At 39.5% G+C, this 25,866-nt stretch overlaps 1 protein-coding gene across 2 annotated transcripts; it reads right to left on the minus strand.

Annotated features, from left to right (window-relative positions):
- Positions 1-1,365: 1,365 nt before the first annotated feature.
- On the minus strand, positions 1,366-24,803 carry WTAP (WT1 associated protein). Of its 2 annotated transcripts, XM_058020753.1 has the most exons (8): positions 24,591-24,801; positions 20,514-20,551; positions 20,375-20,430; positions 17,597-17,655; positions 15,912-16,039; positions 9,276-9,454; positions 4,410-4,564; positions 1,366-2,589 (listed from the first exon to the last, which is right to left on the minus strand). In XM_058020753.1, the coding sequence occupies exons 2-8, from the start codon at positions 20,541-20,543 to the stop codon at positions 2,006-2,008; spliced, it is 1,191 nt and encodes a 396-aa protein (XP_057876736.1). In that variant the 5' UTR covers positions 20,544-20,551; positions 24,591-24,801; the 3' UTR covers positions 1,366-2,005. The 2 variants fall into 2 exon arrangements, 1 of the variants encoding a protein (XP_057876736.1); XR_009114270.1 differs by lacking the exon at positions 1,366-2,589 and having other exon boundaries at positions 4,475-4,564; positions 8,722-9,454; positions 24,591-24,803.
- Positions 24,804-25,866: the final 1,063 nt, after the last annotated feature.

Below are 25,866 nucleotides of genomic sequence, written 5' to 3' on the forward strand. Positions count from 1 at the left end.
TCTGAAGCTTCTTAAAAAATATTATATTTTACCATGTACAGGATCCAGGATGTACAATATATACATGTTACATAAGCAAGCAATATGATGTTATGATCAAATAACATTCATTATCAGGGACTTCTGTGATCTAAAAATTCCTTTGGGTGCCAGATGCCAGTACCATTTTTGTATAGGTATTTGTCACTTCCCTTTCATGCATTCAACCATTCAACTGCTATTTTTCAAGCAAAAAGGCCTGAAGCAACATTCAAAAAGCAACAAGGAATCACCAATGGAATTTGTGTGGAATACTTCCAGTGAGCACTACCAAGTGGTTTGAGAACACTGATATGAACCCTATGAAATTAAAATAGAAGTGGTGCTAGCTATGGACTAGCATGATTTTAATACAGACAAGCATAGCTAGTAGCATTTTAATTACATCCATTTGTCTTGGACAATATTACTGCAGATACTGCAGTAATACAAGATAATTTGTGCCACTTAAAAATGCTACCACAGAAGCCCTTCTATAAGAATTTACTGTAACTGTAAATTTAAACCAAGGCAAGTGTGTTCCAGAACTTTCGAGAGACTCCTTTCAAAAAAGTTTCCACAGTGAATTGCACAGCAGTTAAGCTACTTATAATTTTAATAGCTACATATGCATTAATTTTATTAGTCACCTGGTAATTACAAGACTCACAGGTAGAAAAATGTTGAAACTGGAAACTCTTTAGTCCACCCTCAAATACACTACTAAGTACTTTTGTCTTACCTTGAACAGTGCTCTTTCATCTTCTTGCTCATGTGCTACCAACACTAAACTAGTAGATCAAAAATAAACACCAGAAACCCAGGTTCTGAAAGTCACAGCTCATTGCTACTGAGCAATAAAAGTATATTTAATTAAAGGGAATTCTTTCACTCTCTGCACCTGTTAAGAAATCAGTTTCCTCAGGCAGGCATTTAAAAACGAAGTTAACCAATTCAAAAGGCTGAATTGCTAATTCCTTATGTTTTTTAGTTTAATTTGTCCATTTACCTGTTACGTACTTCAAGCTTTTGAGTCTGGCTTGTTTTTTTGGTTTTTCTTTACTCGTTAATAAAACTGGGTTCAAACTCTAAAGCTTACTTTATTAATTTCTCCTTCCCACCTCCCCCCCATCCCCACCCTTTTTCTGCCAGTCAGGACAAAACCTTTGGAACAAGCACTATCAGGCTGTCTTGAAATTAGTACTAGCACACACCTACACCTTCATGTACTGGGCATACGCTGTACCAGACAGGATTGACACAGATACAAATTCAACTCAAAAGCAAGGACTATCAATACACCACATACAAATAAGCCACATAAGCCAATGCAGAACAATGAAGAAATTACATTATTAAAAGTTTTTATTTAGGTTTGGTCAGTACAGGTAAGATAATATTGGAGTCACAGAGCAATATGCATCAACAGGATACAACAGTTCTTAAAAACTGAGTAACTATGCACACAATTCATAAACATTCGGTCACCTAAGGAGAAAATGCACAGATGTATGGTGGGAAAAACTGTAATTAACACTGAAACTACTACAGGACTCCTTCAGTAAGTCCATCTTTTTAGTGATAAAACTACTGTACTGGGCAAACTTGGCAGTCAAACCCACAGCTATTATGACAAATCTTGAAGGTGGTGTTAAGTATAACAGTATGAGTAAGAATGCCCTTACACAGCACAGGTTCTAGATATACACAGATTTGTACAGACATCATTTATGTTATACTTTATGGAAATAATTTCCATTTCAACTTCACATTAACTCATATAAAAATAACTTGAGCTACACAAACATCCTTTTAGCAACATTCAACGTAATTAACTGTTAAAATTTCCAAAGTGGCAGAGGTATTGAAGCAAAAAGAAACCCACAAAAAGGCAAAATTGTGACAAGTATGCACTAATTTAAACGGCTTCTGGACAGTATCCTCTCCCAATTTCAATGACACTGTATAAAAATTTTGCAGAAAAATGTTACAAAACTGAACCCTGCACATTTACACTGGAGTCCAAACCATTCTGGACATGACGAGAACCCACAGTTCTGTTACCTTTCATGCTCACTGTTTTCTCCTCTTGAGGATCATGATTGGAGTCTGTGTCATTTGAGTGGTGAGTGAGAGAGTTTTCACTGCCAGTGGGAGAGTCTACACTTTCATACCCAGTACTGAGCTGGTTTATGTAGCTACCACTTCCTCTACCAGTTCTATCTTCAGAGTGGTTGGATAGCTTATTACCATTCCCTGGAGAAGCCGGGAAGTCATCTTCCGTGCCGCTACCCTCCCTATAAAATGCAGGCGCAGACGTCCGCTGGTGGGAGGAGCTGCCATTGCTTGGTCCGTTTGCCAGGCGGCTGCAGTCTTTGCCCGCCACCTCTGCCTGCTCCGCGGGCTCGGAGGATGGAGTCCTGCTGGTACCTGGGTTGGGGGCCTGCGCCTGCTGCTGCTGGTACTGAGCCAACTGCTGCCGCGTCTCCTTCAACTGCTGCTGAAGAACTAGAATGGTACTCTGCATACCTTCTACCTCCTCATCAAGCTGGATGATGAAGTCATTCAATTCTATGTAAAGAAAACACATTGGTTGCAAACACTTAATAGCCCATATATAGTTTAAATCTCAGACAAGAAATTAAAATCCCGTAACTCAACATTTTATGCTGAATTTTTTCAATGAACTATTGTCTCAGCCATCAGGTATGCACTGGTTTTGATACTCTGCCTCTGAAGGAGAAAATGTGGTATCTACCTATTTTCTAAACTGCTATTGAAAATATATGAGAAAAATTTAACTTCTGAGCAAGAAAGGAAGATATTCGGGAAAAAGCTCAATTGCAGTAATTAATATTGTGCAAGTAGATCCTATTGTGTCTACTTTTACTCAAGTATCAATCCCTGGCAGAAATACTGTAAAAGTGACCATGAACCATATCCATACGTAGCAAATCTGAGTTACTGCAAAACCCTATTCAATAGCCAAAAGCAGTAGTTTTTCATCCTGTTTCAAGGAAGTTTCAGTTCTTACTGTGTTTAATCCTTGAAATTGTTCAAGAGAGAACACAAAAATACCTTCTTACCAACAGAGGGTTAACTAATTTCATAGTGTTTTAATATTTATGTATCAGAAAAAGGTTTTTACAATTAGTATTGCATTCTGGAACAAAACAAATTTGACCACAAAACAGTATAAGAAACACTGATTCAGTCTTCAGTTCCAACTGCACCATCAGTATGCCAGAGAAAAAAAAATGCAAACTGCTTAATATTGTAATTTTTTTTTTAAATGTTCTTGCTGCTACAGAAAACAATCATTAGGAGAACTCTTATTGCAGGAGTAACATCATCTTCATTCATATATGGGGAAGAAGCAACTCCATGCTGGAAATTACTACATTCAAAAGCAGCAGTCTTTAAAGAACATCTACACTTGCTTCAATTATGTACTTGGTAAATTTTGTTGAAGTGCATTATCAAAACAGTAGTTACTATTCCCACAAAATGACACTATACAATCATTTCCTTAAGAGTTCTAGTTATTTTATACTGCTGCTTTCTCAAAGAGATGAAAATATGATTGGGGAATATGATCTACTCCTAAAAATGCATCTCAGATGGGATGTCATACCAACGTTCTGGTATCTTACAATCTTCAGATGCAAAACAAACAAAAAGATATTCAGATCTATGTGATGTCTATATAGGTTATAACCCCAGGACTACCCATATCGGTTATATTCAGAACACCTAATCTAACATTCTATGAAGAGCCACTGACACTACAAAGAATTTGAGACTGAAGAAAGACTTTTAAACCTGCATTTTCCCCTCCATTTAAATTGTGCAAGAGGTCAGAGTTTTTAGATCATTTCAATTTAGGCTTATGGTGTTGCAAAATTTAGATTATAAACACAATGAGACATTTTCATTCACTTAAGTTACCAAAGGGGAAAAAAAAATCAGTTTTTCATATTCTTAAGCATTGTTGAAAAGTTGAATTTTTAAAAAAATTCCAAATGAGTCAGAGTTTTAACAAGAAGCTTTCTGCTCTCAGTGCATGCCTAGGCTATATGTTAACAGCTCTCATCTTGCCAATTCACCAGTAATGTGTGCAATCTAAACATTCCCTATTAAATAGCAAGACTTACAGTATAAAAATCTCTATTGCAAGCACTGCATTACTGGAGCTGTGAATCCCATGAGTTCCCCCAAATTTAAGTATTTTGTTTAACTAAGACTACCAATTAATACTTACTATTACATATTTTACTCAATATTGCGCTTTCATTCTGGCAAAGGTGATTTTGTATTATCTATATCATCACAGAATTAAACTTGCAGAAGTGCAAGGCAACTTTTCTATTTTTGTTAAAAAAATCCCTTACCATCCTGACTGCTTTTAAGTTCCTCACTATATTTCTTCTGTAAAGCCAATTCTGCCTCAAGCTGTGCAATACGTCCTTGGGACAGCTGCCTTCCAAGCTCTTGATTCTCCTGGATAAGCATTCGACACTTCGCCATTAACTTTTTCCCTGTTTGGCTGCAAAGGAAAGAGCCATCTATCACAAAATGAATATAAAACCTTAAGTTATCTTCCTCAATCACGAATAAAGACAAAAAGGAGATGCAATTTCTGCATGTCACAATTCAAGGAACATTGTGCCTCAACATAATTGTCATAGCAGAAAGTCTCCCTATAGTTACCACGTGCTGTTCCAACGCCAGGTGATCTTCTGTCGCTGTCCCACAAAGTGGAAGGCAAATTTTATTACTGAAAATATGAATAAGCATATTGCACTTTTTAAATACCAACATCTGGATTATCAGTATGCACAATCTTGCATGTGCCAATTCTTAATGTAGTTAAATACTTGATTAAAGATGTGTTTTTCAATTCAAAAAAATCAAGGACTGCATACAAACAAGCAAATTATAAGCAAAATCACTGCCCATTTGTTGTAGTAATGAAATTTAATAACTGAATTTGGGTGAAGAGAAGTTGCTTGGGGGAAATAATCAATCTCATGTTCATTTTTCATACTGACAACCGTTTTTCTTTAATAGGTTTAAACATTCATTTAAATGCTGTCCAGGTACTCTTGTTTAAAAAATGAGATGTCCATTTTGCAACTCAACTTGTGTTTGACAGTCATGCAGAGTCTGCTTCATGATTTCTATGGTCATAAGTACATCTTGTATGGTGAAGAAGAATGAAAATGTATCTGGACATTGTAAGGACATCGAGGAAGGGGGATATTATCTATCTATCTACTTTCTTTAAATTGACAGATTTCAGAACATAAGTAATGATCATTAGGACACAGTTTCTGAAAGAAACGTGAAATGGGTAGAAACTGACAAGATTTTCTTTACTAAATTGGTAATGTTACACATCTTTAATCTTCATGATAAAAATCTCATTGTAAAGCATTATAGGAAGTAGTATGCAAATTAATATATAGGCAATACAGCTGACTCCATGAAAGAAAGAAATTAAAGTCCTTTAGGACTCTCAGTCTGCCAAGTCAGGATAGCATCCCCAAACAATTCTCCTTTTAATAGGCTCAGCACCATAATGAAGCTGTCTTCTTTTCTACAGAGGTGTAAGCTCTGGCAAAACTCCAAACTTGAACAGTTTTATTGTGAATTCAATAGCAAGACTTGTATTACTCTTCAAGACCAAGAAGGTCATTTAATTTTTGTAGGCTTTTAAACAAGTGACAAATACTGAAAAAACCTGAGGATTAAAAAAGTAGAAGAGCAAATTTCTGCTACAATCACAGCCACAGTTCTCTCCTGCAACCAAAGTACAATAATTTAAAACAGCAATTCCTTATCAGCTACCTTCTGAGCACTCAAGCCTTAAACAACTTTTAATTTCTCTGCCAACTCTGCCCCATTTAACATTTTTCAACTGACTTTCCCAAATCTTTCAGATGGGCTGCTCCAGAAGGAATCTGGCTGTGTAAAGTCCTGGAGGCCTGAAAATCTGCTAAAGGCAGCAGCCTGTTTTCTTTCTTGATGTGATGTCCAATGCCAGGTCCTTGAAGTTTAAATTGTGCCGACCTAATACAGTCCAAGTCGCACATTTAAGATGCAAGTTTCCTTAGAGATGTTCATTCTGTGCAAAGCAGGACCACTTTGGAGATAACCAATGTGACAGATCCCAAAAGTTATTAGGCAGACATGATTTTTAGCCATTTGCAAATTCCTGTTAATGTATTCACCATCACTACAAATAGAAAAAGTTTACAATGCTTGTCATTGAATGCTTTTCTCTTCACAAACCAACATCAACGGCAGAATCAGCAAGTACCAGTTACCTTGGAATTGGGACAATTTTAGAATCCCATTAATATCTTCAGGTTAACTCCTGCCAAAATGTTAAATATTTATTACCTGTATAGAAATTTGCATAGTTACCTATAATGCTATTTCTTCTCATCAAAATTTTTCCAGATGTTCTGAGCTAGTAGAGAATACCCCTTGCAATTTACAAAAAAGACAGCACATTCAAGAAAATTAAATACAGTAACTATTAAAATAATTCATATGAACTGTAAAACTAAGTTCAGCATTGTTTTCACAAATCCTCTTGAACATACATGCAACAAAACCTGTAAGAATATAAATGGTTAAATTTCAGAAGACTAAAGTTTTGTTGTACTACACTTACTGCAAAATGGCATTTCAACTAATTTTTATTCCAAGCTTATACTCTGCTTAATGATGGTTAAAATGGCTTAGCATAGCCATTCCTTTGATTACATGTCTTTTATTTCCCCCTCCAGACATCAGCAATGTTTATGCTGCACAGCTTTACCTACATTAAGGTCCAGAGCTAGCTCTGCTTAGGGCTGCAGTTAATGTGTTAACCACCTGGAGAACACCAGTTTAAGATCTGAATAGGGCCATTGCTTCTTTCAAAAACTAGGCCAGATGCCATGAAATGAGTAGTCGTGTACAAGGATGGACAATTAAAACAATTGGGGGAGGAGGCCCAAGATGCAAAGAGAATGAAAAAACCCCTACAAATATTTTACATCAGCCAATTTCTTCACCTTTCAAGAAATAAAACCAGTAAAATCTTAACCCAGTTAACAAAGCCTCAAATATTTACCAGGAAATAACTAACTTTCTATATTCCTGCCACTGCATGTATGAGTTATCCACATTCACACCACTGACTTAAAATTATATTATGCAAATTAGGGGATGTTGTAGCTAAAGAAACAGCATTTTCTTTTGACACTTGGGTTTGAAAGGCAAGTTACTTGTCTCTCCTCGGTGGTACTCACGCATTCAGAGCCTGAAGACTTTGGAAAACAACCAACCTGTACCTACATGTATTAAATAAATTTCTGAATTCCAAGTTAGAAACAAACAATCTGCATGGCATGCCTCCTTCAACACACCGCAGTGAGCTTTACAAGTGTCTTGGTAACACATTAACATTTTATTAATGTAAGTCTTACCTCTGTTTTGATGCTAGATCAATAAAATTATGCATAGATACTGCTATAGCAAAATCATTCCAGATATATCACTTTTTAAAAGGTAAAGTTTTTCTGTGGATTTTTCTTTTGGTGTTAAGTCATTACTCATGCAAAAAAAAAAAAAAAACCTGCATAAGTATACTAGTCTTTTATCCCATATTAATCATCTGAAGCACAAACAGTTAAAGATACTTCCAAGTCAAAATTATGTAATGGAATCTTAATAAAAGTCAGCAAAACTGTTAGAATACATCACCTTCTGTGACAGCTGAATGGCTCTTTAATTTAAAAACTAATTTTTAAACTGAGTCATAAAACGCTGCCCAACTGTTTTGAAAAATCAACACCTCAGATTACTAAATAGAACTCTCTTTGCTATGGGAAGAAACAAACACAAATGCTACACCAGATCTACATTTTGCTTTACAGACCTTAGACATGCACTCCCAACTGTCCCAGATTGCTACTCTTACAAGTAACTTGGGAGGACAGAACAGAGGCATCAGTAGAGTAGCAAAAACTCCTTCACTGAAACCACCAAAGAAAATGCATGCATTTAAGGTTTTTTGGTTTGTTAAAATACTGACTTTGTTTTCAGCGAACGAGACAATGCAGAAATAACAACCTGTTCAATTCTCGTTCATCCCAGGAGTTTCACGATACAACAGTAAAACCAGAAGTGTTCCTTGAACTATGTATTACAACTATTTCAAGGCACATTTTATAGAGAAGCACAATACAAAAAACCCCAGGTGTACAACGGAATAAAAGCACCCCACCAACACTGAAGACAGTTGCCATCGTGTGCCTTCTGTATTAAGCATTTGATATCAGTTCTTAGAATGAAGATCAAAAAAGTCTCATTTCTGCATGAAAACATGCAGTGAAATTCTTATCACAACCAGTTTTTCTTATACATGCTAGTTGTGATCAAATATATATTGCTTCAAACAATTTTAAAGCTGCATTTAGATGGAACGTACAGTTTTGTACAGTCCTAATTTTGAGGCGTCCACAGTATTACCAACCATCCAGAAAACAGTTCATTATTTAGCAACAGTGACTTAAGGCTGCATCAAGTGCTAGAGTGCCCAAAGGCTAAACAGTCAAATGTGTACACTACCACTGTAGTGATATCAAATAGCACTCTTGTGGCTATTCAAAACTGGTTAGCAAATAAACTCTTTAATGCAAAATTCACCTCATCGAGTTTTGACCCAGCAGTTCAGTGAACAAGCAGGAAGTCCACAGTCTTATTGGCAAAACTGACTTACAGTGTCTCTAAGTCACTAGGCTCAAGGTTATGAGCGAAGCATATTCCACTTCTACATTTTTTGGGAATTTTACATGTTCAATTCATGATTTATAATCTCTAGGTTCTCTCTCCTCCAAACTGTCTGTAGACACAGTGTGCCACAGACTTAAGACTTCTGTTTCTCCCTCTATTTTCTTCAAATAGAACAATTTTGCAAATGTCTACATGTTCTAGAAAAGATTTTTTCGAAGATGGCCATTTCTTCAGAATAGTCCGACGTTGTCAGGCCTCTGAAGCAAAGGGGAGAAAAAAGCTGAAACACAAGGTTCATCTGGTAAGTTTTACATTAAGCATTACAAGCTGGACAGTATAAGAATGTGGCTTTTGCCTCAAAACGTCTGAGTCTTGGTGTGGAAACGAGTACTTGGCTGTCCCACCATAGCATTCTCGTAGTGGGACTGTCAGGGAAGTCTTGACTGGGGAGTATTTGTTTTGTTTACCTATCAGGCGTAAATTTCCAGGCACTCAGTTCATTTTGGGCTTGTTCCAGTTTGTCTTTAGTCTGTTCCAGTTCACCTTTCATTTTTAGGAAAAACAAGTTGATGGCTGGGTCTACCATTGTTGATCGCAGTTGGGCAACACTAGGCTGCTGGACTTGCTTGAGGTACTGAATCTGATTCTGCATAAAATAAGAAAAAAAGACTGTTATTCATACAATATTAAATAAAAACTATGAGTCCTTTCAATACCAATAGTTACTCCAAAGTTCACACTAAGGTAGCTTGCCCTCTCCCACGCTGTAACCCGAAAACCGCAGGATAACAACCACTTGTGCACACCTTGCACCCTTGTCCATGGGCCTGCTCACCCACGGCCCCACCCTAAGCACCTGCCATGCTTTACCTTTCATGGCAGACTCCCCTCCAGGTCCCAAGATTATTTTCTACATGTCAATTTACATTTGTCAGAGCAATATCTGGAACATTAGAATGCTCCCTTTCTTTTCTATCTCCCTGCACTCCTGGGGAACAAAGAGCATATGGAAAGAATTACCTGCTTAAAGCAGATAGTCAATTCCCACTTAAGATCAGTGGAAGTTACTAAGGAACATTACAGCAGAAATCGACAAGAAATATTTACAAGCAAATAAAAATGCTTTTTAGAACCTAAGGGATTTTGCAACTGCAGTAGTCACTTATGATGCAAGAGTGAGTATCTCTAAAACAAAAATTTAGAAATATTAACAGCAATTAAAACAGATTTTGGTTGGATTTTATTCTCTTTGAAAAAAACTAAGCCAAAGGAGTTGCAATTTTATATGTTTGAAACACTAGCAATAGTCAAAATTTCAGAAGTAGTAACTGAGAGGTTTCCTTTTAAATATAGTATTTATTGTTCAAAACAAATGTAAATAAATAGGATTAACTTTAAAAGTTTCTTCAATTTTAATCCCATCACAACAGACATATCTAAAATTGTATGAAATGTACACATTTGGAACCCTGGTAATCACCAATACTGCGTAAGCCTGCACAGAATGTGTTGATTCCTAAATTCAATTTATGATGCCCCCTGTATCACACACATTTCTTCATCAGCAAGAGGTGAACAGAACCACACACTGTTAAAAGGCATACATTGAAAGCCAGATGGTTTGCTTCCCATGCAGGCAGTCCTGCAGACTTGAGAGCAAGAGAGTTTAACTGACAGACCCTAAAGGGGAAGAGTCTCCCTGCACTCTCTCCTTCCCTTGGGACACACAGCACAGCCAGCAGCACTGACAGCTCAACCATGTTCCTGTACAGGCAGCTACTCTCATGGGGTCTTCACACAGCAGTGGTGAAGAGGAAGTACACAAGTCCTACATACATTCAATGTGCAGTAGCAACCTCAGTCACTTCTAAATTGAGTGTAACATGTTTTAATTTATGTATTGTTAAATAGTAAAATTTCCTAGATTTTACTTCAAGTGGTTTCAAAGGTGGAATAACAGAAGTCTTTCCTTGGACACATTAATTTGTTATTATAAAAATAAAAATACTTAGCTACTTAAAATTGAAATCATCACACTTTAAATAGACAAAGTTCTATATATGCAGAAAGAAATATAAAGGGAATAAAGCACTGCATATAAATATTTTAAGGAAATAAAGAATCTACATACAATGTGGGTAATGCACCTAGAAAAAGGAAAATCAGATTAAGTTATGCTAACATTTCTTGGATGGCATTTTACCTCTCGGGCCTTTGCCTTACTGAATGCAAATATACTGCTCACTGAATAAAGGTAAATTTTATTCATTGTTATTGATTTATATTTCCTATCCACTCAATTATTTGATTCTTCTGCTACTGAAGTATTTCAACAACCTGTCAATTCTTTGTGATGGCTAGAGCTAGTAGACAGTAAAATGGACAACTTCACTGGCAACATATTTCAGATATATAATCATGATACAGCAACATTGTTCCCAATCCATTTTTACAGAGACATCACTACCTGGGGGGGAGAAAGGCCACGCTCCTGGTCTTACCAAGGCCCAGAATCCTCCCTCTTACACCGTAAATCTAAAAACTGTAACAGATTGCCTGGATCACTAGCACACAGAATTGGCTGCTGCTCCTCAGTCACACCAGAAATGCACTTAAACACTCCAGAGGACCCGGCCAATGCTGTGCAATGCCAGTTATTTAACAATCTCATTGGGGTCTCTCCAGCTCACACTCCTGAGCCCAGCAGATGGCACCTGCACAGGACTTCAGCTCAACCATCATTTCTAAAGCAGTCATGTAAAACAAACTTACTTAAGCTTAACAATCCTTGCTCATTCCCTCCCCAAACCTCAAAGACCATTCTTTCCCTCCACTTTTTCCAACTTAAATTTTCTCAATTCCTCCACAAGTGTTTTCTCCAGTTGTTAACTCCAGAGTTCTCATCTGTCAGGCTCTTCATCCATGAAGACCTAACAACCTCCTCCTCCCAAGTATGACCTGCTCCCAACGTTTGTCTTCCTGCTTAGCCGGTCCAAACCTCACATTCTTGCTCCCTCTAATCACTTTCTGGTATGAGTCACCTCCCACTGATATTCCAGGTAGCAAGGGTTAGGGAGCAGGAGAGTTTGCCTACAGTCAGGCCCAACCTCAAGCTATAGCCGTACATACAGGAATAGCCACATTCAATGCTAGACCCCAGGGAATGCCCACTTTAACACCTGAAATGCCTACAGACTCTTCACGTTCCCAAACATGAAAGCACACACCAGCTGGTATTTTTCAAAAGCCTATCAGATGGACAAGTAGAGGTAATTTTCACAAAGATAATAAAAAATCTTGCTTTACATTAAGCATTACAGCTTTCTCTCCGTTCCAACCCAAGGCAGGAGAGCACTGAAAGCAGTCTATTTATAGGGCTGTGTGAGGTTTTGTTCATGTGGATTTTTATTATTTTGTTAAAGACAGACAATAACATTTTCAATCCCCCTAGTTCTCACATTCTTGGAAACAGTTGCATGCTTTCAGCTGAAATCATCCAAAGATAGCTAAAAAAAAAACAGACACTCTAAACATAACAAATTTACAAAACAGATCACAGGTGCCTGAGAGAAAGCATAAGCAACCAAAGTCAGATCAACTGTATATCCTTCTTATAAGGAAGGAATAAAGCACACAACTAAGAAGAGAAAAAACAGAGCTGTAACGTAAACCACAGGGGTGATGACTACCTAGTGCTACAGTCCAACTGCACCCACAGAGAGTTCCACTCATCGTTATCTGTTCCATGAAAAGTATATCTGAGCAGCAAGTATTTCCAAATGTCTACCCACTGACTCTCAGTGACTGTGCAGTAGCCTGGAAAGAGGTTAAGGCCTTTCCCTGAAGTGGCATTAACCTGACCACCACTTGTGCCAGAAATAAAGCTTTATGTAGAAACCACAGCCAATACTGCTCCCCAAGAGCAGCAACCTCTTCTAGAGGGCAGTTCCTGCTGGGGGAAGGTCGCTCGAGGCTGCTGCTGACAACAGGGCACACAGGATGTGAAACACCTGTACTTCAAAGTAGCCCTTAGTGACTCTAAAACCACAGAGTAACTTTGCAGCACCTGCCACAGACTTTTACTAAGCTGCTGGCTCTGAAGAAATCCATATATTCTCCTGCCAGACTCAGCACAGAGCATTAGAGAGAATGGAGCTATGCAACCCCCTCCCATTTTCTTTCTTCAGAAACAGCACTGACACAGAATAAGGGCATTGATTCTGCTACTCTGACATGCACACCTACACTTTAAGATGACAACTGGTGACTTTCATAAGCTGAAAACACACTAAAAAGCTACTATTTTTAAAAAGGGTGAAAATTATAACACCAAAATAGAGCTCATCACACTCTGCTTTAAAACAGAGCTGGTGTACTTCAGTAAGCAAGGTGTTCTACACAAGTGATCAGAAAACTCAGTCTTTGCCAACTACTAGCAGTTGAACATGGTATGGTATTAAGTTTTTAGCCATTAAAATTTGAATGTGGTAAGTCTGTAAAAATAAAATGTCCCAAAAACACATCTGCAGATTTTCAAGAAACTAGACACCATAAAAGCTCAGTCTAATTACAATGTGACAGGAAACACTGAAGACTTACATATAAATATTAGTGGTATATTTTACCACTAACATTAAATGTTAATATAAATGTTAATGGTGCATTTTTAGATTATAAAACAATTGTTAACTATAATAAAAATATGGAAAATTTATTTTATGGATTAAAATCAGACATGTCAAGTAACATCACATGATTAATAGCTTATTAAATGATTTAGCAACCTGTGGCTTCACTTTGCATCTTATCCAACATGACATTTTTCTGCTGCTACTGTAGTGGAAAAAATACTCTCTAGTAATACGAAGGAAAGCAGTCCTTCAGACCTTCCTGAAACTATGTGCATTTTTAAACTTGAAAATACCTAAACGTGACCATGTCTCCATTATACACCTCCAGGGTACCCATTTTACACCTCTTCTTCAAGGATGCATCTTCCCACCACCATGTGCTGTGGAGATTATATCCTCAGTGTTATTCTTGAGTCAAGAGCAGGAGAAATATAAACCACCCGAGTGTGTGGGCATGCGTCTGTTTTTTGTTTCTTTTTGGTAGGTTGTTAGCAAACTTTTTTTTTAAGTACACTGATAATAAAAGCTCTTCAGGAGTTCTTCTAAACAGATGTTCTGGAACAATTATGCAGCTATAAACATCTAACAAAGTGCAGCCAAAACCCCTATAGTCTTCATGATATTCAAATCATTCATGACAGTCAAATTCAAAGCATTAAATACTTGAAGTTTATAACTTCAAGGAAGGAACAAAGGCAAATATAGCACACACAAATTTAGTTTTGGTGAAAAACTTGCATTTCGTTTTATTTATTTTTAGTATTTACTGTTTTAGCTATATGCTAAGAAGTTCAAAAGAAAAAAACCTATTATTACTGCTGTTCCACATAGCAGAATTTATCAGTACAACTGCACAAGTGAAGCAGGACCAATACAGTAGCCTTACAGCTAGGGAAGCATTGCAGTCCTGTACCAGAACAGATCTTCACTGGCATCCTGGGCTGCATTAGCAGAGTGCTGCCAACAGGCTGAGGGGGGTGATCCTTCCTCTCACTTGACACTGGTGAGAGATCTGGGGTACTGGGTCCAGATCGGGGCACCCCAGTACAAGGGAGACACAGACATACCAGGGTGAGGCCAATGAAGGGCTGTGAGGCTGATTAAGGGGTTGGAGCATGTGACACACAAGCAGAGGCTGAGAGTGTTAGGGCTGCTCAGTCTGGAGATGCTAGCAATGCCCATAAATACCTGATGGGGAGTAAAGAAAGCAAAGCCAACAGTGCCCACTGAAAGCACAGAAGGTGATGGGCACAAGCTGAAACATGTGAAGTTCCACTTAAACATAAGAACACACATTCTGCTGCATCAGTGGTTCAACACTGGCACAGGTCAAAGACTTTTGCATTTCTCTCCATTTCAGGAGATGCTTAAAATAGTGTGCAGTCCTGAGTAACCTGGCCTGACTGACCTGGTGTGAACAGGCAGGCTGGACTAGAAACTGCCAGTCTCTTCCAACCTCAATGATTCTGGGCTTCATTTTTTGCCACTGCAAAGTAAGCTTAATCCCCTTTATTTCTTCCTTGTTTATAACACTGTGAACTAAAGTGATCTTATGGTCTTAACAACAGTGAAAATACTGTGTACAGAGTTCAGTCACACTACTATACCTGACTGCTCTGAAAAACTTCAGGCAAAAAAGGAAGGAAAACTTAAAAAGCAAAGGAAAACTACAACATTAGTTATTAGTTTTGCACAGAGCTTGTACTTTTCATAAGAGAAGATCTAAAGAGTATATTACTAAAACTAGCAATAAGCTTTTTACATTCCTCTCAGAAGCTGCCAGATTCAAGCAGAATGAAAATTATGTTAAGAAAGTAATCCAATATGAGATAGTTTCCAAGAAACCAAAACTAAACACAGATGTAAAAGACACAGAAAATGGCCAGAAATGAAGGAGCAAGAAACAAAGATCAACAAAATACATATTCAGAACAGTAGAAATTAAGCAGATCTGCCAAATTGCAAAAGAACTTTAAATAAGTCAGTAGCAACTTCATCTATCCAGCCAAGAAGACAGAGGCTTACAAACAGCCTTACACTGTTAGCCAAAGGCAATGTGTCAGCCTAAAACCTCCTAAATGAAACCAAACAAACACAATCATATCCTTATGTTTTCATTTGTTCCTGACTCTAATGATACTCAGAAGTAAGATTTTTGTAGATAGGCTCTGCAGATAAATGCTAGAAAAGAGTAAGCATGGCACATGCAAGAATTAGCTTTGTTTGAAGCAAACCAAGCTTCAATCACAACTGCTGTTGAAAATCAATAGCAATAACTAGTATTAAAAAAAAAAACCCAAACTTTTAAGAAGTGATCTTTACTCATTCAATTAAACTACCCTGCTGTGCCTTAAAACACAGAAAATGTGATGGTGTAGATACACAAAAAACATTGCACAGCTCGTAGGTACTGGCTCAACAGCTGATGTTGCTACAACAGTTTGAACACATTTATCCTTTCTGAATACTCACAGTACACTCTTGCATCTCCTGTTCCTTAGTTGCCAGCCTCATCACCAGAATATTTTCTCTTCGGGCAGACTCTTGCTGTTGCTGTTTCAACTTCTCTTCAGATTCTCTCAGCCCCGTCACATCATTAGCTAACACAAGCAACAACAGAGAAAGCAAGTTTTATAGTACCCTCTCATAGGAAGTTTTAAAAAGACAGCTAAAAGAATCTAAAAACCAATTTCATAAACAGTTACACTTTTTGCAGGCATGTTTATAACTAGCATAAACAAAAAACAAAATGTCATTAAGTATTGGGAAAGCTTAACAACAGCTGGCTTTAAAGCCATATTCCTGGTCCTCCTTTAAGACTTACTAAAACTTTCAAGATGTTTCCATGTCTGTATAGGAAATCACTTTGTGCTGCAAAAATCAATCTGCAGTCTGTAAAACACTGCTGTTTATGGGCAATCCTCAAACTGGCCTCAATACTCCAGCAGCAAACAGTAAGACATTCAAGAATATTCTATTCCAACTAGAATTCTGATCCACGGACATTTATGAAAAATTATATAAGAAATACAAGAGAATGCAGCACATTTCCAAATTACTCAAACAAAAACATGCAGGCAGCTCAATACCAACTGTGTACATTCACTCTACTTGCCATATGTAACACAATTAAAAACTTGAAAAATTTAAATTTTCATTTTTTCCTAATTTCTGGAGAATAATCAGTGGTAAATATAACCTGAGCATCAAATTGCCTCAGGACAATGATTTCTAAATAAATCCTTGCAGATAGTACAGGCCATAGTAGTCAGTGTTAATGAGTTGTTTTAAAATCAAGAAACCAGGAATGTTGAAACAACTTATTTATCTATGTTTAGACAGTTTGAGATGTGAATGGAACCACCAGTTTCCATGAGCTCTATTTTATTCTCTACAAAATATTATGAGACAGCAGTAGAAGAAGGAGGTAACAACAGCAAAAGAGAGGACATCCATTTGGACTGACAGAAAAATGCCCTTCAAACTCAGTGGTACTACAGCTCTAAGTATTTAGACTGAAAAGGTGAGTGGAAAACACGAAAGATACCATCCCTAACTGGCAATACAACTTTTAAAAGTGACTTAGGACTGGGTGTTCAGTCACTCCCAGAATGTATTCATATTTTATCATTTCAGAGTAGGATGTTTTCCCCACATTATCTTCCAAAAGACCAAGTTTTAACTACCATGTAAGAATGACAATCAAATTTGCCTAATCAGATCAAACAATCCTTGGGGACTCATTTTAGACATTTACCCCTAAACACTGTTTCTCCTCCCAGCCTTATAATCCTGTAAGACTACTAAAGGCACAGACATTGCTGGAGTATTTCAGTAGACAGAGTTTCTTTTTCTAATGGTCAAGTTCTGAAAGTACACCTATTTATGGGGTTATGCTTTGAAGCTTCCCCCTGCCCAGCAGTCTGTGTCCTACAGATGAAAAATAAAGACTTTTTACATGGTGGGAGAAATTTGCAACTGGAAAAGAAGTTGGTAAGAAAGCTGGGAGAGGCTGAAAACTTGCAGTAGAAAAAACAAGGGCTGTTTTCCTAACAAGTAACAGACATAACAGATTATTATATCTTACTTCTAGAAAGCACACATATTATTTTATACATTCTGATAACGTGCACCATTTTGAAACCCAGCTAACTTACAATTAAGGTCTGTGTACTTGCCCTCCAGAGCTTGCACGTATGCTTCATATTGTTTCCACCTGTCACAGATATAAAAAGAAAAAACATTTCTGAAGCTCTGTTTATTAAATGAAGGCATGTCATTCCTAAGCTTTCAGAGCACACACTGATACCATAATCAGAAAATGTTAAGAAGGAATTACACAATTGCACAAAAGACAATTCCAGTTTTAAAAAATGAGCTTTTAATTGTGGAAATAGTTAAATTTGCTTTGCATCTCAGAGGAACAAAATGGTAGTTGTGTATTACAACACTTAAAACATCTTAAAAATCAGTATTTTAGACAAACATTAGGATCAAACACTACGTATTTTTGTTATCTTTGTAAAGTACCCTATATGCATCTTACTCTCATAGCAGAGCAATTCAAACAAAATTCTGTAACAAAGTGCAATACAAATACAACATTAAATATGTTACCAAGTGAACAGGACAAGCAGAAGTGTATCATAACACTAGAAATGGCAGTCTAGGTTAAGCAGCTGTATCAGCTCATTCAGGGTAAGACCACTCTCTGATTACATCCACCATCAATAAGCCAAACAGCTTAACAACTCTCTGAAAACACGTTATTTAGGAAATTCATCCGCAGTCAAACAACATCACCTAAAAACAGCACTGCATTTTATACAAACCATCAAATCAGTAGCAAATCAAGTCTGCTGTGAAGTTTAGCATGAAATGCTTTATGAAAAAGTTCACAGCACAGTATTTTTGGGATTTTTAAGTAGTACTCTGCACCTAACTACGTGCGTTCCTCATGATGGTACAACTGCACATTACAAAGAAAATTCATCTGATAGCTTACCACTATAGGAGGTGTCTGCTCCCTCCTCCCCATTACCTTCTCTCCCTAACATGTATTTTAGGCTAGACTCATCACAACTGCTCCATTTTAACTCTCTAACCTATACCACTACTTGAATTGAAACTATGAAATCTACCTATAGGTAATTTGGACCATTTAGTGAATTCCAACAGTACTCTGAAGGGTCTAAAAAAGCATCAGAGAATCAGATCTGTAACAGCAAGCAAGACCACATCACTGGGAAAAGGAAATGAAATCACAAGATCTCTTCCTTCAAGCAACAACAAAATTTTACATCTCTTCAGCTGAGCATGGCAACAGCATGAACAAACTCTCAAAGCTCTATAGAAGAGAGCAGTAGTATTCATACTTAACCCTTAAACTGATTTCTCTGATCTAAGGAGTTCCACCATTTGACCATTAAAAATTCTATGTTAATTCAGGAGATTTCAATCTCCCAGAAGTAAAACTGAAACGGCCTACTAAACAGCAAGTCTAGAAAGAAAGAACCTAATTTTACATTAAAAAAACTGACATGAGTATATTGAACAGTTATATTCCTTAAATCCATCAAGTGCCCTTTTTGAGAGCATATTAGTTTTTCTACACACTAAGAAGATGATTCAATAGCAACATAGCTTTCATTAGCAAATTGCCTTCTGCCTCTTCATCAACACAGGTGAGCTGCTAACCTACATTACCTCCTTGCGGGCATTCCATTACATTCTCTCCTGAATATGTGCTGGAAACGCATCTCTTCTATGTAGCAACTAATGACTGCAAGTTACAAACTGACTACAACTGACAGCCTGCTCTTGTTTTCACACTACCAGTCAGAAAGCAAGTGGCACACAATCTACGCTTTGGTACTCTCACATTACTTTTATAGCACCAAGTTAAGGGCACAGCTTTGGAGACTTAGGAGTTTTCTATAAAAAGGATCACAGGGCCAAAACCATTTATGAAAGAAGCAATTTTTCTAACTGTTTAAATACATTTTTCTTTACAACCCAAAAGACTGGATACTCAGAAGCAGACAGAAACTAGTTTTAAACATATGGAGCCAGAACGTTTACTCCCTGGAAAAAAACTGTCACCCCAAAAGGAGCTGGCAGGACAGTTTACCCAGAAGGGAGAGCAGCTGATCACCATGTACACTAAGTGTTGCATATGTTAGCCCTTGTTTCCACACAATTTAGTCTTTGTTCTATAAAACAGCAAAATTTACCTTGAGACCCTAATAACACTAAGAAGCCAAGAACTAATGTTTACCACTATTCCAGCAGATAAACAGACACCTCACAGAAGGCTGGTTTGGATAGCTCCTGGCTTACAAATCAGGAAATTCAGGCATACAGAGACAAGTGGCCTGGGGTGGTTTCTTTAAACAGATGGTACGTGCAACAGAATTCCCCATAATTGTTCCTGTTGTGACACTTAAGCTTTCTAAAAAGTTAAAAAGACAGCCAGGTTCTTTCTTATCAAAGTTCTAGGCAATGAAAGCTTCATTTTAACATTTTTCTGTTAATATCTGAACATGCTGAGAAGACAAGTGCAAGGACTGAGAAAGCGTAAAAAAGTACTGGAGAAGTAAAGAGTTGACATTTTTCTGATGTTTAAAATAGCTTGCTATCTATCAAGGAATGCAAGCAATTATATCTTCTATCATTAGGAGTGAAGAAAAAAAAATACTCGTACTCATGTTCTACAAAATACTATTAAGGATTTTGCCTCTTGAGAAGAAGTGTTCCCTTCCAAACTACAAATATTTGAGGCAAAAGGAGAACTTTACAGAAGACATACATTATGAAACAAATAAAACTGTTTTTCAGAACAAGGATGCTGAAAGACAACGAAAGAGTAAATTCACACATCTTCCACAGAAAGTTCACAAAAATGTTGAGATGGAAAAAAAGACTTTTTACATTACCTTAGGATAAGCTCATCTCTAGGTAAAACCTTAAAATCTGCTTCACTAAGGCGAACCTATGAAGCAAAAAGAAAAGCATAACTTATCAAGCTGTCCTGATTACCTGGAAGGGTGAAGTCACAAGTAATTTTACACATACCTTCTTTGGGAGAGGTTCTTCATTCGTCATTGTGAACTCTGAAGGGAGAGGAAAAAGAGGAGTTTTATTTAGTGTAAACAGAACACTGAACAAGTCAGAAACTTATAGCCTTAATTATTCTAGTTTGCAGTGTTACACCACTGAAATATTGGTTCCGCACAAGGCAGCACCAGAGTACAAAATAACACTATGACATGTTTGCTCTGGTAATCTAGATATAGTCAGCTGCATTTTTTCTAAAAGTTCTCAAACTTTCTATTTCTATCTAAGAAGCCAATCAGTAATCAATCCTTCCAATTTAACTGATCAAAACCACCCAACTTGGTATCAAACTGACATTTAGTATGCATCTACATCTACAAAACATTGTATTTTACAAGGTACAGGATAATCAGGGTCTGAGGAAAGCAATTTATACTACTGCTCCTCCTCTTTGGAATAAAAGAGAATAATTTGTGAACATTACAACATGTTCTTACAAGTACTTATTCTCTTAAGATTCAAACAAATGGGAAGTACGGTTATTTTAAAACCCGTGTGAATACTCTCAAGAAAGGCAGGATGCAAACTAGCTTAGATAGGCCATCAAACTGAATTCCTCTGGTGCACACAGAGCACAAGGGCTGCATTTCGCTAGGTTAAATATTCGCAACGCTCTGAGTTACAAGACGTGCTTCCTTATCTCTAAAGAGTAATGCACAGTATTTTCTACAACTATGATTATGTAAGAAATACTGAGTTCCTAAATCTTACAGGCATTCAAGTAGCAATAAATGCAGGGTTTGCTGGTGGCATGCATCTTTGCAATATGCTTTCCAGTGGAAAAATTGCATATAATACTAAGAGTTGACAAGCTTGTAAAGCTACTGCACATGTACCAGGGAAAGGATGTGCCAACTCCTTAGCTGTGAACACTGAGCTTTAAAGAAACAATGCTCTCAAAGAGTAGATATTCTATTTTCTCAATGATTTTTATGGATTATCTTAGTATTTCCACAGTGATACTCAAAGAACCAATTTAACTCTTCCAAACCCTAAAACTGTTGGTCAGTAAGGCAAACACATTCCAATGAAGCAGAGTTTTCAACCCGCACTAAGTGAGACTGCTGACAACTACACAGCACCCTACCAAACAAGGGCCTGGTTAACAACAAACAAAACAACCAACACTCACTCTCCCTTCCTAGAATAAATACTGACATTAGAACCCACAGAAAGAAAACATTCAGTAGAAGCATCTCACTAATGAAGGGCAGCTTCCTGTTGCTAGGCTTAGTAACACACTAAGTGCTTCCCTAAACTAAGAAGTGCCCTTCACTCCCACCCCCTTCCCCCCTGCTAACACGAAGTTACTCAAGTATTTTGCTTCAACTTCTGCATGCAGCTCCTTATTTGAAACTGTTTTACCAAAAACATACCTCAAATAGAAAATACAAGCATAAGAGGCTGCTGATACAAATTGCCAGTGCCTAATTCAATCATTTAGAGTAACCTGAGATTACAGAGGGAATGCTTGTGACCGCTGTATTTAAGCTGCCTACCTTCCCTCTCTCTGTAATTTTTCCAAAGATTTTTAGAGCTTTTAACTCCTTTGGAGTTTGGAAGTAGTCTTGAAGATCTCAGCTAGTGTTAAGTTCCTGACAGAGAGAAACATGCTTTTCAGATGTCTCACACAACTACACCTAACACTGATTAAATGGTGCACACGTCATTATGTGTGTGTTCCCCAAAAAAGTACAGAAGCACACAAGTACCAAAAAACGTGAATTTCCCCCAAAGATCTGGCTTGTAACCCCTGCTGCAGCATATGGCAATTATAAACATACAATTGCTGTCACAATCAAGAGTACAAGAAATCAAAGGTTGATGCTCCAATGCAATGGCAGTCAAACTGCATCTCCAGCCCTCACACAGAATTCCAGCACCAGACCAGGCTACTCTAACTCTACACCCAGCACATCACTGTTTACAAAACCACCTCTTGCTTTCAGATAAGAGCACAAATGACTGAAGTTATGGGCCCCTGCATTACAGAAGTTAGTCCTTACTGCCACCTATTATTACTTGCTATGATAAAAAACACACTAGCTAAAAATATTCCATAGGTTATTCTGGAAAAGTTAGGTTGATAATATCTACAGATAAACACTTAATGCTCTTTCCACACATATAAATTTCACCTTGCTACTGCCCTGCAACAGCTTTTTGGGAAGCTGCAGTAACTCAGCAGAAGCTTGAGCATTTATTACTGCTGAATACTGCTGTCGTTGTGCTCCGTGTTTCTCAGAAACAGCAGCAGCGCCAGGACGGCTGCAGCAACAGTCACGGTGATTTTCCTCAGTTTTCTGTCAACAAACAGGTGAATCTGGGTGCTACAGACACAACTGTCACTGAAATGTTCATTATTTTAACATATTTTAACATAATACAGTAACTTCTCAAGCACTGCACATCAAGAGATGCTTCTTCTCACTCGGCTCGCCTCTAGAAGAAATTATCTCTCTCCTACCCATATCAGAAATATCTTGCAAGAACATGATGAAGAGTCACTTTCTACAATAAAGAGTCAATGTAAACAACATTCCTACATAACTGACTGGAATTAACACAATTGTACTTGTGATTTATATTATGAACAGCTTAACTGTACTATCCTAACTAAGCACTTGCATGATTTTGCAGAAACAGTGACTGCCACACACCACTCCTGCATGTCTGCTCCTGGCAACAAGCAACACAAAACCATACTCCATACTTAGAATAACAGGCAGTTAAAGAATTTTCAGAAAAACTCAATGTTTTAGGCTTCTATGGCAGTTTCAATTAGAAAAAATGTGAAACAAGGAAAGTACATTTTAATTTTAATAACTCTGATAGAAGCCCACACAGCTTTTCCTACAACGTTTATAAAACACAGGATTTAAAAACTTTTTTAAAAACCTCAACGAACAAAAAGTAATTGAATCAGGTATGAGGTTTTACTTGTTATACACAAACTGAGAGTTATTTTAATGATACCTAGAAAGAGTTCCACAGGGAAACCCCAGTATGGGCTCCCAGCTCCCAAAGCACGTACGTGTGTACATATATACAAACATATAATTTACAGAATCGCTAGGGCTGGAAGGCCCTGTCCCTAACAAGGCAGGGTCACCTAGAGCAGATGACACAGGAACGTGTCCAGGTGGTTCCGGATGTCTCCAGAGAAGGAGATTCCGTGACCTGCCTGGGCAGCTGTCCCGAATGAGCGTGCTTGAGATTACTCAAAAATTTCTCAGCTCACACTGCAGCCTGGAAGGGAGTTCAGGGGGAATGCACCACCACGGCAGCCTGTTCTTCCGCCCTCAATGCAAAGAAGTTCTTCCTCATAAAGAGGTGAAACTTCCCGTGCCTTAGTTTATGGCCACTGACCCTCGTCCTGCCGCTGGGCACCGCTGAAAAGAGTCTGGCACCCTTCACTTTAAGACAGCACCCGCCTTTAGGATATTTGTATGTATTGATGAGAGCCCCTCTTAGTCTTCTCTTCCATAGAGTAAACAGGCCCAGCTCACGCAGTCTCTCCTCGCAACAGAAACATTGCAGACCCCAAATGGTATCTGTAGCCCTCCCCTGGACCCCCTCCAGTATCTCCTTGTCTCCCTCGTACTAAGGAGCCCTCTGACGTTTAGAAAGAAAATCTTCACAGTAGCCCCGTAACTGCTCAGCCCTCACACTCGCCTCAGCAACAACCGCGGGAGTCCCACCCCCCTCCGAGGGCCGCAGCCGCAGGTGTTTGACAGACCCAGCTGCTGCGGCCGCCCCCCGGCCCAGGCAGTGCCCGCCCCGCCGCCCTCGCTCCTCTCCCACAGGGAAGCACCGAACGCGGCTCCCGGGGGCGCGGCGGCAGCCCAAGGCCGGGGGAGGATCCCAGCCGCGCTGCCAGGCCAGGCTCCGGGGCCTCGTACAAAATGGCTCTAAGTGCTTCCGCTCTTCCCCCCCGCGCCCGAGCTGAGGGATGGAGGCGCCGCAGGGGTCGGGCACCCCGGGCTGCCCGGTCCGTCCGTCCCGCTGGGGCGGAGCGCTCGCACGGTCACTCACCTCCCGCCTGCGGCGCGGAGGCCCCGCGCCCCTCGCACGCCGCTTGCCTGGGCCGCGCTCCGCCTCACATCGAGCAGGGGCGAAACCCGCCACCTCCACGCCTGCCGCTACCAGCTACGCGGGCGCCTCCGCCGCCACCAGCTCCGCAGCCAGGACGGCCGCGCCTCCCCCTGCCCGAGCTCCCCCGCACGCCGCTCCCGCCCGCTCTTTATTTGCGGGTTCTCTGCGCTACAAAATGGCGCCCAGGGAGGAAATGAGCGCCCGCCCCGCCCCGCGACCGGCGGCTGCGCGCGCACCCGGCGTGGGGGGGCGGCAGCGGCTCCGCAGCGGTGCAGGGCCGCGGCCCGGGTACCTCGGCCCGGGTACCTCGGCCCGCCTGCGGGGCGGCTGCTGCGGGGGATCGCCGCTCCCGGGAAGAAGCGGCTCCCGCGGGTTATTAGAGCGCCGATTTAAACCGTGTCAGCCGAACGGGCCGCGCAGCGCTCGTGTCCGTGGGGTGCCGCGCGGCCTCCTGCCGGCGGGGGGCGCCGCTGTCCGGCGGGACGGGGCGAGCGGCGCCCGTCTCCCGCCAAAGCGGCTGAGGGGAGCGGGAGCCGGCGCCTCCTGGGGGAGCCCTGGGCGCCTTCCCGGAAGGCTGCCGGAGAAGATGGGAGCTCTGGGAAGGAAAACTACGCGCAGCAGTAAATAAAACGCAAGATGGGTGCCGGGCTGCTCGGCGTAGCTGCCTGGGCTGCCTGCCCGCCGGCTGTGCGAGTCAGTGTGCTCGGCCACTGATGAAAGATACAGGACTTTAATTTCAGCTGCTTCCAAAGAAGTGAAACATCAGTTCTCGCGTTGGGGAATAAAAACCGATAAAGTTTGCCCTTCGTTGAGGTCTAGCAGTGAGCTGGTGCTTTAAAATAAAGTTTATCCTTCTTACTGTCGTGATTTCGCAGGCTGTGCTGTTGGGTAAATACTTGTGCCTTTTGTCGGCAAAGTCGAACAGCTGCTGCAGGCTAAATTAGTCTGTCACCTGGGTTGCACAGATGAAATTGATTGTCACTCACTGTGACAGTGCTGAAGGTGCTCCAGAAATCTCTCCTGACTCTTCATGGTAGCAGAAACAATATAATCACTACAGAATAGAACCCAATGCACGTGGTCCCACATCCACATGTATGTGTATATATGAATACACAGAATTTTCAGTGAGAACTTAAAATGTTTAAAAACCGCCCTGCAAATGAATTGATGTAGCTACCCGAGGTAGGGTGGTAAGGTGACCACAAAGAGAAAG

This window comes from Melospiza georgiana, chromosome 3 (assembly GCF_028018845.1).
Source record: "Melospiza georgiana isolate bMelGeo1 chromosome 3, bMelGeo1.pri, whole genome shotgun sequence".
NCBI classification, from domain to species: domain Eukaryota; kingdom Metazoa; phylum Chordata; class Aves; order Passeriformes; family Passerellidae; genus Melospiza; species Melospiza georgiana.